The sequence below is a fragment of the Coloeus monedula genome (assembly GCF_965178545.1).
Source record: "Coloeus monedula genome assembly, chromosome: 13".
Lineage (NCBI taxonomy): Eukaryota > Metazoa > Chordata > Aves > Passeriformes > Corvidae > Coloeus > Coloeus monedula.
Window position 1 is genome coordinate 11,645,849 of NC_138793.1, and position 14,746 is coordinate 11,660,594.

General features: G+C 39.1%; 1 protein-coding gene across 1 annotated transcript; it reads right to left on the bottom strand.

Annotated features, from left to right (window-relative positions):
- Positions 1 to 3,880: 3,880 nt before the first annotated feature.
- LOC309577855 (dipeptidase 2-like) lies at positions 3,881 to 14,291 on the bottom strand (the record flags this gene model as incomplete). Its single annotated transcript, XM_082290108.1, has 11 exons — positions 3,881 to 4,066; positions 5,351 to 5,486; positions 7,109 to 7,184; positions 7,772 to 7,859; positions 8,333 to 8,509; positions 9,013 to 9,082; positions 9,945 to 10,086; positions 10,406 to 10,535; positions 11,012 to 11,138; positions 11,940 to 12,091; positions 14,286 to 14,291. 11 exons carry the CDS (start codon positions 14,289 to 14,291, stop codon positions 3,881 to 3,883), a joined length of 1,290 nt encoding a protein of 429 aa, XP_082146234.1.
- Between the last annotated feature and the right edge of the window lie 455 nt (positions 14,292 to 14,746).

Here is a 14,746-nt window from a genome sequence, read left to right on the forward strand (position 1 = left end):
GAACTGCTCTGGCACTGCTTCTCACTCCGGAACAGGAGGAGGATGCAATACCTGGCTTTGCAAAGTTGATTCTGTGGTGCAGATGCCCACTGAACCTTAGGTGTAAAATCAAACCAAGTGAATAAATTTAGATTCATGTAGGTGGTTAGACTTAATGCACAATGTTTGCTGACCTTAAAACAGAGAAATATGCTGGCATGTTGCTTGGGCAACTCAATGACATGCAAGAAGGAATGTAGATGTTAAGCACAGCTGAGTATTTTATATTCAATGTAAAACCTGCAGGAGTCCTTCCATGGCCCAAACAAGTCACCTGCTGGGTACAAGTTAGATACAGGAACTGAACTACTCAGATTTTAGGTGACAGAACTGTTGTGCATGTCAGACCAGCAGAAGACTTTGGAGATTTGGTTTCTAGCATCATCTCTTCCCCAGATGAGACAACGTAGAACTGAGTTATTTATTTCTGTGGCTGCTACAGTCCATTAGTCTGGAAAAGGAGAGTACTGGGGGAAGGGCCCTGGCATCAACCTTTTATAATCAAATCAATAGTCTGCATCAATATTTATCCCTATAGTTCTTGGCTGTTCATATGACACATGTAAAAGTATGAGCTTTTGGTTGTTTAACATGCCTTCAATTCTGGGTCTTTTGAAAATCGGCCTAAGGTAGTTCATAGTACATAGATTTTGAGATTTACAGAAACAGTAATATTTTCAGAATTCAAGTTAGCACAACTCATTATTTAGAAGAGGTAAGTCATGACTTGCATTCTTTCATTTGGCAGCCAACAAAGCTTATTACAAAGTTTGTATCTCAATTGTAACTGGTACTTCAGTGATACCAGCAGCCATAACAGAATCTGTCAGCTGAACTTGAATGCATTCGAATTACCAATGCAAATGGCTGTTATTAATTGGGGCAGGGCAAAGGCATTCAATTGCAGCATGAATCATCCTCCCACTGGGAGGCAAAAAACAGTGTGATCATTTTATGCTTGAGTGGTTACAAATGCAGTGTTGTGAATACTACAAGTTGCTGTCAGGGCTGGAGACACTAGCACCAGAGTGAAGCGTCACTAGTTTTTCTGAGAGCAGTCACAGCCGTATCTTACATGATTTTACTTTTGAAATTAATTTCTAATAAGATGCCTTTCTATCACGTTTCAAGTTGCGTGGTTTTGATTGTTTAAGAAAAATAAATTAGCTGCATCTATTAAATAAGCTAGATAATATGGATAACTAGTGCACAAGATTCCATCCGTTGATTTTGCCTTCTGATTTTGTTTCATACAAGCAGCTTGTTTGAAGCATTCTAAATTAACATTGTAACTGGTAATGGAAAAGGGACTTCTAGATCATGACACACCTGTGAGAAGTGCTGTGAGGCAGAGGTTATCCTACCTCTGGTGCAGGCAGCCCATCTGGTTGCCCATATGCCTTGTTCTCCAAGCCTTGACAGCTTGACCAGGGGTTTGCTGCAGGTAACACTGTCATCATGGACTCACTGCAGTGACTGATCCCTTCCCATGGCCTTGCTTGGACAGGTTTAGCACTATCTGAGTTTGGATGCGGCTGCCTGCCTACGTCCAGGATGCTCTAGGATTAAACCTGCTTGAATTTCTCCTGCCATTGAAGGGGCAACCCTTCCCTCTGATATTGACCCAGAGTCCTCATGATACTCTGGCCTTCTTTCTGCCACAGGGGTGCACGGTTCTTTCAGGGCCTCATGGGCCTCTAAATATCTACACTGTTTTGTGAGATTACACCAGTGTCCTTACAAGTTTTAAACAATATTTTATTGAAACTTCATGTCTATGTTTTGCCACAAGGTTACAAATTACTCATTGCACAAGCAGTCAGCAAATAGGTGCAAAATATAATAGGTAAGATGAAACATATAAAAGTATTTTCTGTGTCTTTAAGGAAAGGAATATATATTTTTATATTGTAGTAGTATTATATGCTGTAGTATGGGAAGGTAAAAAAGTAAAAATTAGCAGGCAGTGACAACACAGTATAAAGAAAACAGCTGGAAGGAATAAAGAAGCATCTTACATTTCAAGTATGTAATGAAACACCTATCAGAATACTAGTTATGAAAAAAGAGACCATGGATGGCAGTTTTCCAATGGTTTATGAACCCATTAGAAGAAATATTGATGGGAAGTAAACATTTGCCCTATTGAATTAATCATTTTACCAGTAAAAATACATTCTGATGCCAGTCAAGCAATATCAGGGAGGCCAGACTTCTGAGTCAGTAATTCCCTTTTCTATGTGCATTACCAGGATCAGTATTTATTGAGAAACTATTCTTAAAAAGTTGGCTTGTGTGCAACTAGATTGTTCCACATGATTTGTAAAGAATTTGGTAACATACAGGAATATAGTGAGAATATATTTATCAAGGACACCATCTTATCAAAATAATTAATGAGGCTTAATTTTGAAGCTATAAAAAAAGTGTCCTTCCAGAAATCCTACTTGGACATGGAATGCAGAAATGGATGGTAGGAACAGTCTCAAATGCCTCTAGAAAAAAACTAACTTACTGTTTTTCCATTCTGTTCATACTCAGCCTTCTCTTTCAGTTGTTAAATACTTTGTGTGTTTACAAGTGCTTCCCTTAGATCAATTACAGGGCTTTTATTCTACGCTATGGTTAAATTCCGTGGATGTCATATCAGTAAATAAATATTGGTATTGTAAAATCACAATTAACAGCAAATATCGTAGAAAAGCATTTACCAGCAAGCACTGGGAACTGACCCTACAAAGATGTAGTGCTGGCATCTTATAATTTCACCATGAATCCCAGTATATTTGACTAAAATGTCAGTTTTGAGCCTTCCAAGAACAGCCTATCTCAATATATGCTCTTCTCTGCAACAGGAGCTTCTAACCTCACATACCTGCTGTATTTTGAAACATATTCCAAAGGCCGAAACAGCAGATTTATATAAAATGATCTCTGTCTAATCTCATGTCTATGAATCCACTGGCCATGGTCTGATTTTAGCCAGCTAGAATAAAAAATGAAATAATAAAACATGATGCTGATAAGGATAATGGTTTAAATGACAAAAATATTTCCACAACTCTCTTACTAGTCAGAATTCCTGCTTTGTCCTGGCTTGTTCTTGCTCCCATCATCATGAAAATGTTGCAAACAGCTGTCCCCAAATTACAGAAAAGTATCTACAACGTTGCCTGCACCCGAATGCAAGAGATCTCCGTCCACCCTTCAGTAACTTCCCAGTTGTCCACTGTCCTGGTCAGGATTCAAAAATAAGAGTTTAGTACTGCAGGACGGGTCTCTAAAGTTAGTGGTAGGCATGCAGTCCAAACTGGAATAGGCTTCTCATCCATCTTGTTGTCTTAAAAAACAAAACCCCAAGCAAATCATAAAAGCACTCTTCCCCATGTGGCAGGGGCTGGTCTTCTCTGAGTAAGCCATCAACTGTTGATGGTAGTTGCATGATTTAACAAGAAGTAATATTTGAAGACTTCTTGGCACAGCTGTCTGAATCATAATCTCTATTTCCTGTGTGGAACTGCTGGTTCTGGACTCCAGTATTTATGCCACAACGCGGGTACCAAAACCATGCATCAAGTATTACAGAATTTATTCTTTAGTTGTGAATACTTTCTATTAACAATGTTGGTCCTGGTCTAGCCAAGATGACACAGAATTTATCACTTCAAATTCTAAATGCTTTTGCTACATCATTTATAATTTACATTAATTTTCAAGTATGCGGGTGAATTTATAGAAATTATATTTAAAATTTATTATAGCTTTCCATTAACAAAACACAGAAAGATAGGTAGTTGCATTGCAGAGTACTCCATAAATCTCTCTCTAGATTCCATAGATCTTATGATACAGAATACACCATTAAACAGGATACAAGTGTCAGACTAAAAGGTTGTGCCACAGAAGGAAATCCAAAGGAACTGGCTGGCTGAAGCTGAAGCTTACGTAGGTCTAGGCGACAGGAATTTTGTACTTCTTGCAAAATTTCACTTTCACCTGCGTCCATTACTCCAAACATGTTCCGCACCTACAAAAATTCAAAAGGTTGTCCCTGAAAGCCAGACTGGCACAACAGCAAAAGCTTTATGCAGCTAGCAAATCCCATGCTATTTCAAGTTACCCAACTCCAACTGTATTGCGAAACCACATCTGAATGTGAGGAAATCAACATCATTATTCTGCTGTTTGCTTTCCTGTGAAACACTTCCCAGAATTCAGCATATATTACAGGCAAGAGTGACAGTTCTGGCTGTTCTTTGTCTTGGCTCTCTCCACACGTGTAGCAAACAAACTTATGAGCTTTCTTCCCTGAGGTGAGCTCGCACTCTGAAGACAGAGCTTCAACCTCTCTAATTTAGGAGGGAAAAAATGTTACTAAATCCCACAGATTAGTTAGGTGTGATGAATTTGAGCCTCTTCATAAAGTCAGTCTGCCACTCGATGAAGTCAGCATTATGTAGATATTTTGGCAAATTAACTGGAATAGTGCAAATTTCCCAGATTTCTGTTCATCCAACATGCCCGAAAAGGACAAGTGGAAGGAAAGTGAGTGAAAACTTCTCACTAGAAGACAGTGAAATCTATGTTGTCTATAAGGCTTTGTGAGTAATATCTACTTACTTATCCCTGTAAATAAAAGCAGTTCAATTTCAGCAGAGGCATTTGTAAAAGTTACATTTGAGGGGGCCCTACTCTTACACAGTCTCCTTCCCTCCTCTCCTCCCTCATGCTTCTGGACTAACTCCTACCATTTACACTTAAAGCTTGTTGTCATCTAGTTATGTTTATGGCTGGTTAGTGATCTGGTCATGGCAGAAGCCTTTTGAATAGCAGCCCAATCCCATGACAAGAATTAAATTGATTTGCAGGAGTCAACATTCCTTACTGCCCCAGCGAACACAGCCAGACTGTGGTGCTGGTACATCCGCAGTTTCTCCAAACCATGAAGTGATTCCATTTAGAAGTCACTGATGTGTGTTTATCACATTACCGCAGAGAGAAAAAGTTCCAAAGAGCTTTGTCTGCTCTCTCATTTTCCTTTATTCTGCTAACACTCTCTTGCCATCTTGGTTTCTTTCCCAGCGTTTGGAATTACTGAATTAGGTGCTTACATTCCTTCATATCTCTCTCACTTAACAAAAAAAACAAAACCAAAAACAAACCAAACCCTCAAAGGCAAAACACATAAAACAAAAAACAAAACAAAAAAAAAAAAAAAAAAAGAAAAAGAAAAAGAAAAAAAAACCATAAAACACCAACAATTCCTTCCCTCCTAGTAAGAATCAAGATTCAGTTTGGATTTTAATCTTACATTTTCCACTTCCCTGAAGACACGGAGAAAGTTCTCCCTTAAGACTCCTTTCAGTTCAGTTTCATTCCATCCTCTTCTAAGAAGTTCCTCTATCAAAGAAGGATATTTAGAGACATCTTCCAATCCCTCAGGGAAGCTGTTGGTAAGTCACACGAGAATATTCAACACACATCAATGACAAATTGGAGAAAAAGGTTTTGAATTAGTCTTTTGCACATACTGACTTTTGGAATGAGATCACTTGGGACCCAATTCTTCCTCTGAGAATTCAACTGACAAGCAGAAACAGGTTTGGGACACAACAAAAGGCTTTTCCTTTTTTCAAAAAGACCCAATAGACAGAATACAACTGGAATGAAGATGCACTTCTATAGAGGCAAAACAACAGCATGGGAGGATATTAGAACAAAAGGGAAATTCATGTATACGTTAATCCACAGTTTCCATCTGGCCTTTAGAGTAAAAGGAAACATCTGCATCACAGATTAAGTTGGTGCAATCCACTCGTAACTGAGAACAAAAGGAAACCTGCAAACACATGATGAGCTCTGGAGTTGCAGGCAATTTAGTGAACTCTGTTGTTTACAAAGTATTTGAAAAAAATACAATTAGAATAATAATATTGGTTTGAATTAAGCCAATTGTTTAGGCAATGGAAAGAAAACTATTCAGAGCCCTCCACTGAAGAAATTAGAAAAAGCAAAACTGATCTATGTCTTGTGCAACTTCTTGTCAGAATAAAAAGAATTTAGAAATAAGAAGCTGCAAAACCTGCATTAAACAGCTCTTTTAAATTGTATTTCCACAAGACTTTGACAATGTTTTGAGATAACTAATGGTTTTGGTATTTTTCTGTTCTGTGGAGGTGTGGTGATAATCATATCTCAAGCAATCTGTAGTGTTACTACCAGGAATTAGGGCTTTAACAAGTCCACCACCAATTTAACTGATGCACTTTGTGAAAATGCATGTGATAAAACATGTCCTTTTGTTGCAAACTGTGTTTTTATTTTGAACATTATAGTTTCAGAGCTATGATATCATGGAGCTGACACAATGGGTAGTGTTTGTACTTTACAGATGGCAGCCTGACTCTGACTTTCATTCCCAAGGAGGCCTGACTCCAGGAGAAAAAGAAAAAAGAAAAAGGAGATGATGATTCAACAGAAAGATAAGAAGAAAAAAAAAGTTTAGGGTTACAGCAGCAAATGCCACCCAATCTGCTTTTATTTCCTCAGCTGTAACTGCACTAGCCCAAGAGTGAGGAGAGGTTTTGTGGTAGGCTGTTCACCAGGCTCTGCTTGCCTTGAACACTTCCCAAGCCCCAAAAGCAGGAGTGGTTTCACAGCACCCAAACACTTTGGGCTTTCCCCAAGGATAGTGGAAGAAAGAGTTTTGCAGCATCTCTTTAGGCTGTACCATTTTCCATGTAAAGGTTGAGGCAGCTTTTCTGTCATTCATCTTTGGCTTTTGGAAAAAAAACAACCTCTATCAGTGGTTTTGTATGCACAAACCAGCATGTAGAACACATGGCTGCAGAGTTCACAGGCCATGAGGATCCATTTCTACATTTGTAGCACTACTTCATGCAGTTCTAAAAAGGAATCATTGTGCCCCTCTTTCATAAAACTTGGTTTAGTGCTCATCACAAGACAATCTGATACCAGTTTTTTAGTCTGCCTTCTTTTTTTCTCTTAAATGAATCAAAACCTGCATAATTTAAGAAGCAGGTGTCAGTGTATGTACAACTTTACTAACCGTTCCACTCCATCATAGTCACCACCAATTCCTATCGATTCTGAGCCTGCAATTTTCTTTATATGGTCAAAATGATCTGAAAATAAATACCAAAGAAAACAACATCTAAGCATCCAGCAAAAAAGAAGTATTACAGTTCACACATATTGGCACTAGGTGACAGCTCTCCTTAATCATGGATTCTTGATCAAATCCTTTTTAAAATGTCAAAAGACCCACCCCATCAGGCAGCAATCTTCAAAATAAAAACCACACTGATGAAATGCAAATGAGGAAAGAGACATGACCATCACAGCACATTCATTCCTAACAAGTAGCCCAACTACACCAATAGAATTTTCATTATCCATTGCATACCTAGGTTTCCCACTCTTAATTACATAGGCTTAAGGTGTTTTCCCGAAAGTAATAACTACTTTGGGATTAATGGTTGTTGGCTCAATTTGTGAGCATCGTATCCTCCAGCTACACACACCCCTTGAACTCTTGTTATTGTTTAATGAGTATTAGCTCAAAAAGTACCTAGAGCTGGGCTAAGGTATGGATGGAATAAACAAGCAGTATAATTTACATGACCTTGAAAATTATTCAGGCAACAGGAAATTAATAGAATTTATATGAATTCATAGAACCCACAAAAACTACAGTGTATGAACATCAAACCTGCAAGGGTAGAAATATTAACAACTTTTCTTCCACAGGCCAGTACATCTGCATTGAAAGTCACCATGATAATTCCCTTGTTCTTTTTCTGAAAGATATGAATAGACAGGTGATGATCACTTATGTCCTCCACCCATCCATCAGTGAGAACTGCAACACTAAGTCAAAGCTGAGGTGGCAACACAAGGCTTTCCTTCCCTGTCCTATCTCCAGGTTCATTTTACTTTCATGTGGACTGAATCAGCAGAAGTGCAGTGACTACATCAAAAAAACTCAACCAGAATTTCAAAGTATTTTCAAGCACTTCATTTTTGTAGTCATAGACTAAATACAACCCAAAGAAAATGTCTCAGAAGCAAATGTAAGCTGCTCCTCAGGGATATGCTTCTAAATCAAATTCAGGGATGAGGAGGTGGAAAGTAAACATCATGATTTGAATGCACGTTTGCTGCAGCCCAGGCAAACACTGCCATTAAAACAAAAAGCAAAACCCCCAAGAAGCAAAACCAACAAATTCCTTCCTCCAAAAAACAAACCAAACCCAAAAACCATATTACTCACCAGTTGCTGGAGAATATCATCAGGAACATTTCTTGAGTGATTACAAACAGAAAATGCTGAGGAGTGGCTGAAAATTACTGGTGCTTTTGAGATACTAAGTACAGCTTTTACTGTGGAATATGAGGTATGAGATAAATCTATCAGCATGCCCAGGCGATTCATCTCCTTTACCACTTCCTAAAACAGATGTACAGACAACAGTGTCAGTATTAAGTTTCCTGAAGGGAAACCGTTTAGCTGACATATGTAAACAGATAGATTAATTTTGCAGCTGTCAGCTAGTCATAAACATGCTGTGCCTGTGTTGGTTTCTATGTACCTATTAATTCAATAGTAATTTATTCACTCAAAATTAGCCAGCGCACCACTACATGCTCAAAACTTAGAAAACGTAGTCAATCTAAAATAAGTCATTCGAAGTGTTATTCACATCTCACTGCTTGCACAGATGAATTCATACATTTAATCGGTATTAAAACCATTGTAATTAAATCTAACACTTCTTTTACCCTAAGAAACATCACAGGGAATTTGATTTGGACTACATCCTGATAGCCTCCTAACTATCAAGAACTTCTAGTAATAAATTTTTAATGACAATTTACTTTTGAGAAGATAAGGCCAGAAGTCGTTAGTTGCATAACACATTGCCTGGATTAGCATTTGAAAGAGATCCTTACTTCGCCAAATGCAGTCAGACCAATAACACTAGGATAAAAGTTGTGTATTCCTTTAGATGATGATTCAGACCTTAAAAAGGGGAGTGAGGGAGGAGAAACATCATTATTCTGGAGAATACAGTATCAACAGCTAAAACCTCTTAAACTACACACAGGCAATATTACCATGTCACATAGCCAAATGTGGGGATAATGGGCTACATAATAGGTATCTTGCTCAGGCAGTGCTTTTTATGCTCATAACTGTTTTCAGGTTCACTGATGTTGATGTTTGTAAAGGAATTTAAGACAAGCAGAGAGGTGATTGTCAGCAATTTTCTGATTAAACAAACTTCCATGAGAGAACAAAGAGGCACTGTAATGGCAGTTACCTGCCAGACAGAAAACCTGCTTTTCAGCCACCTGCACAGAATTCCCCTTCCCCTCAGTCAGTGCAAGAAGGTATTTTGCCAGTCCAACAAAGAGAAGTTGCAAAGATTCTGATACAGGATCTAAATACCCATCTCTGTAGCTCCATATGGGACCTGCACTTAAGAGCTGGCCAGAGAGGACAGTGTTGAAGGCTGCTGAATGCTGAGTTCTTGCATAGCATTTACCCTCTTTTATCTACATCATATGCATTTTCAGTACTTTTTTTTTTGTCTGTTTTGCTGTATGTAACTTTCCCAGTATAGCAAAGGAGATATTAATTTGACCATCTTTGTGTTGTTAAAGAGGTTTAAAGTGTCCAAATCATGAGCATAACAAGCACTACATAACGGATGTAGTCTCCCACTATACACATGGCAAATTATTTACCCCCAAACTGTATCACCTGGACTTGGTTCAAGGTCTTTCACACAGTAAGTTTGTGCCTGAATCCATATTTCTCCCATCATGCAGCTGCCACTCTTTTGCATTAGAGAGTCACAAAAAATATGTGCATTAGTTACCAAGGAGTGTTGCAGGAATGTGTTAAAGTCATGTAACGAACACCCAAGTCATAGTACATCCTCAGTGTTGCCAAACTGCTGTCAATGGAGTGGCCACCTTCAATTCCAATCAAACATGCAATCTTTCTACTGTCAGAGATACCTGGAAAACACAAAGGAAGATAATTCCAAAGTAATTCCATGACAGATAAGAAGCCAGCACTACTGAGCAGCAATTGTTTGTGTAAATTGCAATACAGACATTTTCATAAAATGGGAGCTTACAGAGTACATGTTTTTATGGCAAATTCTGTCATGACTGCAGTGGACCAGGACTGTACACAGAGTCAGTGGCTGTGGTTCAGAGGAAGTGTTGAAGTTAAAGTTGCTCTTTAAAGCAGGATAACTTGTCTGCTTGCATCTCTCTGTACATACCTCCCACAATCACATTTTAAAAATTCTTTTACAAGAAGGAGCCTCACCTTGGGAAGTCATCACAAGTTCCAGCTCTTCATAGCTGTTACACATCCTCTTGACAACATCGATTTGCTCTAAGGTCAGGCGCACAGCATCCTTGTTCTGAGCGCTGCAAAGAACATACACTGACCAAAACTGAAAGAGATATTGACAAGTAAAGCAGATAACTTGTGTTTTGACTTGGAAACTTCTGTTTGCTCATAGTTCAGGAGCCCAGACCAAAGTAACTTCCTGCAGTTTATAAGGGCGTTGCCACTCTAGCTTTTCCCCCAAAGAAAGAGTTAGGATGCAAGGCAAGAGCACCCACTCCAGACATGATTAAGGCCTTCTGATACACTCAGCTACTCCACAGTACATGCATAAGATATAAGCTTCCTTTAATTTATGTATCACAAAACATATGCTGCTGTTTTGACTAAGGGTACCTGAATTATAAAACCCAAACTTTTGAAACACAACTGTCATGAAAGAGTGTCTGTGGCTTTTCAGTTTTATTACTTTTTTCTTTTTCAATATAAAGAGCCAAAATCAGGGCTAGAAGTACTTTTGTGTTTGGGGAAGAAGCAAATGTAAAAATATGGTCTCAGACTCACCACCACGGCAGTACATACCTGAGCTCCCACATAACCAGCCTGAAGTTTCACAAGGTTTGTGTGGGTCGTGTTGAGTTCTCTTAAGTTGACTCTACTGAGTCTATTTTGGTAAAGTATTCTCAGCTGCAGTACAAAGTCATTGTGGCTAGAATGGAAAAATAGGGCTTGGGATAGAAATAAGTTGTTCCCTTTCTAACCCAAATGTAATTTCTTCCACTGTTCATAGTCCCTTAGACTGTTAGCTGCCAATAATCCTTGCAGCAATAGATGCCTTAAAGTCTCCCTTCTTTTCTGCCTTTTCTGCTTCTCACCTCATCCCACCAGCAAGCAAGTTGGGGGTGTACAGTAAGTTGGGAATGGACACAGTAGAGACAGCAGATCCCAGCTGGCCAAAGGGTTGTTCCAGACCATATGGGTCTGCTCAGCATATAAAGTTGAGGAGACAAAGGAAGGCAGGGGATATTCAGAATCAGGATGTTTATCTTTCCAAGAAAATGTTATGTGTGATGGAGCCCTCTTTCCTCGGGATGACTGAATACCTTAGTCATGGGAAGCAGTGAATTAATTCCTTGTTTTGCTTTGTTTGTGTGTGGCTTTTGCTTTCCTTATGAAGCTGTCTTTATCTCAACCCATGAGTTTTCTCACTTTTCTGATTCTCTCCCTCATCCCACCAGAGGGATAAGTGAGCAAGGGCTGTGTGGGGCTCAGTTACCAGCTGGGGTTAAACCATGACTCCTGGCCAGATCCCAGTGGTGTTTAGAATAACACAGTCCTACATTAAGCACCCTCTGAACCAAAATTCCTTCCTGATACATCACTGCAACAGTAGCTCGGTGCTATGTGCTCATAAACAGCCTGTGTCTCTGCTAATCTAAACACACTTCAGCATTTCCCCCTCACTTGTCAGGACTCACAAAGAGGGTTTAGTTGAACATATTTTATATACCCATCGATTAAACGTGCATCTTCCATCAGCTCCATAGCTCTTTCTCTCATTGATTTCTCACAGCTGAATGGCACAATATCAGAAAAGAACATCAACAGCCACAACAACTCTGCTGTATTTCTCTTCACTTCCATTTTCCAGTGGAAAAAGTGCTAAAGCACAGGAATACCACAATTGTTCACTGACAACAACGAAACAGCAAAATTTCCAGTCTGCAGAGGCTGTAGGCTTAACAGTACAGGCAGAGTTGAATGCCTCTCCTTCTGATAAGGCTTGTGTGAATTCTGCAGGAGGAAAGAAAAAAACAAAGAAATCATAGTAAACAGAAGGGAAGGTAGTATTGGAAACTCTGAAACTGCTACATTCTCCTAAGGATTTTAAGGTCTCTGGCTATTGTGCTCTTGCACATATGACCTCTCCTTAAACACTGCTGCTGCCACCAGCTCAGTGCTGAAGGAACCAACTGCTCAGTCAGAGATGGCAGGCTGAACCTGCCTCACCCTGGACTCACTCCTCCCAAAACAGCTTCCAAAACAGCCGAAGAAGATCTTTTTTTCATCATGTTAACTGGGCTTGTTCTCTTTATATGGGAAACCTCACACTGAAATGAGCACTGAAACTGTTTTCTGAGAAAGTTGAGAAATGAACTGCTTCTGAGTAAACTGTCTTGTTAACACACACAGAACATCCAAGTATTTTCAGAGAAAAGCTATTGAAATCTGACAGTTCTCCAAACCTTAGCAAGTGCAATATCTGCCAAACTTGAAAGGGTCACTTCACGAGGAAATGGGTGTGACAACAAGAGTCATCAGAGTACCTCCTGTACTTTTTTAAAAATAGTACTCAAACATTTGGACAACAGTCTTTCAAGAAGCATTTTTACAAACAAATGAGAAATAGCTCCTGCTCTATGTAAAGTAAATGTAAGATCTACCAGGAGAGGCAAATACCTTTACAGATAAAAGATTGGGTTCACCTATACCCCACTCAGAGTTATTGGCAGCATTACCTATAAAGCTGAGGAGCACTCGTTGCCTTCATTCCTGGGAGTGATATCCTGATTGAGGCACACGCCCTCAGAGGGGACAGAGCCATAAAGAAGCAGGAGGGCCATAGCTGCCATGTAAGGATGCAACAAGGAGGCTTTGCTCTTTTAAAACAGATAGATTTTAAAGGAAATTTCACAGTTAAAAAAGGGTGGTTTTCTGTATGCTTCTGTCATTTACCATCTTTGGAAACAGGGGCAAGCTGCCTGGCCCCTCCTCTCCTTTCCAGCAGGCAGGCCAGGCCCCAGTGCAGAAGGTTCAGTAAACAGCTGCTATTTAAGTGGAGCAAATCTCAGTTAGGAATGGCATTCCTTTCATCCCATCTAGAGTCCTTATTTTCCATTTTATTTTTTATTGAGACTCTTAACAGCCATTACATTAATTCTCAAATTTGTTGAATTATTGTGCCAAATCAAATATACAAAGTGCATTAAAATAGATCCCACTGCTCAAAATAGTAACATATCCTGAAAAACAAAGAAGGTTCATCCCCTCCACAGTCCAGTTATGCTGAGATCTCATGTAGATAATCCTAGTGTAGCTCTGAATTACCTACCTCAGATCATGGCAGCATCTTGGTTGCAACAGACAACACAAGGTGACCAGAACCTTAGATAGAAACTTCCTTGATGACCTCTGCTAAAAGCTTGGATTCACCCTATTCTTTAAATAATAATTAAATTTAATTAGTAAAACATAAATATTAGACATACTTGTAGGAGCAGAACACATGCATCATACTAAGTATGTTTTAAAGAAAAGCTACTGGTCTCTCTGAAATTCATCTTTTCATCAGGATAGTCCTTCTAATCTTTCTCAGTTTTTCTTGAAATTCTTTCTGCCATCACCAGCTCTAAATCATGATTCCTGACATGTCAGGTTTATTTCTTCTTCTGCTTGGAAGCCCACTTAGTGCTGTGTTACAATTCCTGATTTCCAACCTGCCATTCCTTCACTGCCTGTGGAGTAATGTAATGAAGTTCCACCAAGCAATGAGAAAACATGGTGTTTATTGCTTAAAACAGGGATGAAAGGGAATAAACACAGTAATATTTGGGAGGCATTTCAGGATAGCTTGTCCCAAACCTCCTGGGACAAAGGAACCCACTAGAGGCAATGCTGCCCACATTTTTCCGGTCTAAAGAGAGCACTTTGTGTTATTCTGGTCATGGCATGCCAATGAAAGATTTTGAGGAACAGTGATTGCTAGAAACACAACCATCCTCAAAATCCTCCTTCAGATAACAGTACAGTCTTAGACTAGAAGTTCTTCTGCCATAAATATGCATCAGAAATATACCTGCATTGTGAGACCCAGAAACTTTAGTGGAATAACACTTCTACAAAATCATAAAGATTAGACAGCAATCAGAAGTAGTTTCTTTTCTGCTCTGTGGCAACCATAGAGATTTCCCTCAAATGTCAAAGCACAAATACAGACTTACCCTTTTACCACAAATGCAGACTTTGTTACCACAGAGAAAAAAATCCTTGTGTCTCTAATCTAGAAATCTAGAAAATGTTAAATTTGTTTGTGGCAGCTCAGCATGTGAAACTTTAAAAAGAAAAGGTCAAAACACTGCCCAAACAGAAGAATTCTGAAAAGTTAGTACCACAAAGGCAGATTAGTTTCTGTAGTCACATTTTGGTTGCAAATTCCTGAAACCAAAATACAAGACAGATCTGGAGCCTGAATCTCTAGAACTCTGCCAGATCCTGACAAAAGGACACGAAAGGAAAAACTAAGATTTTATAGTATAT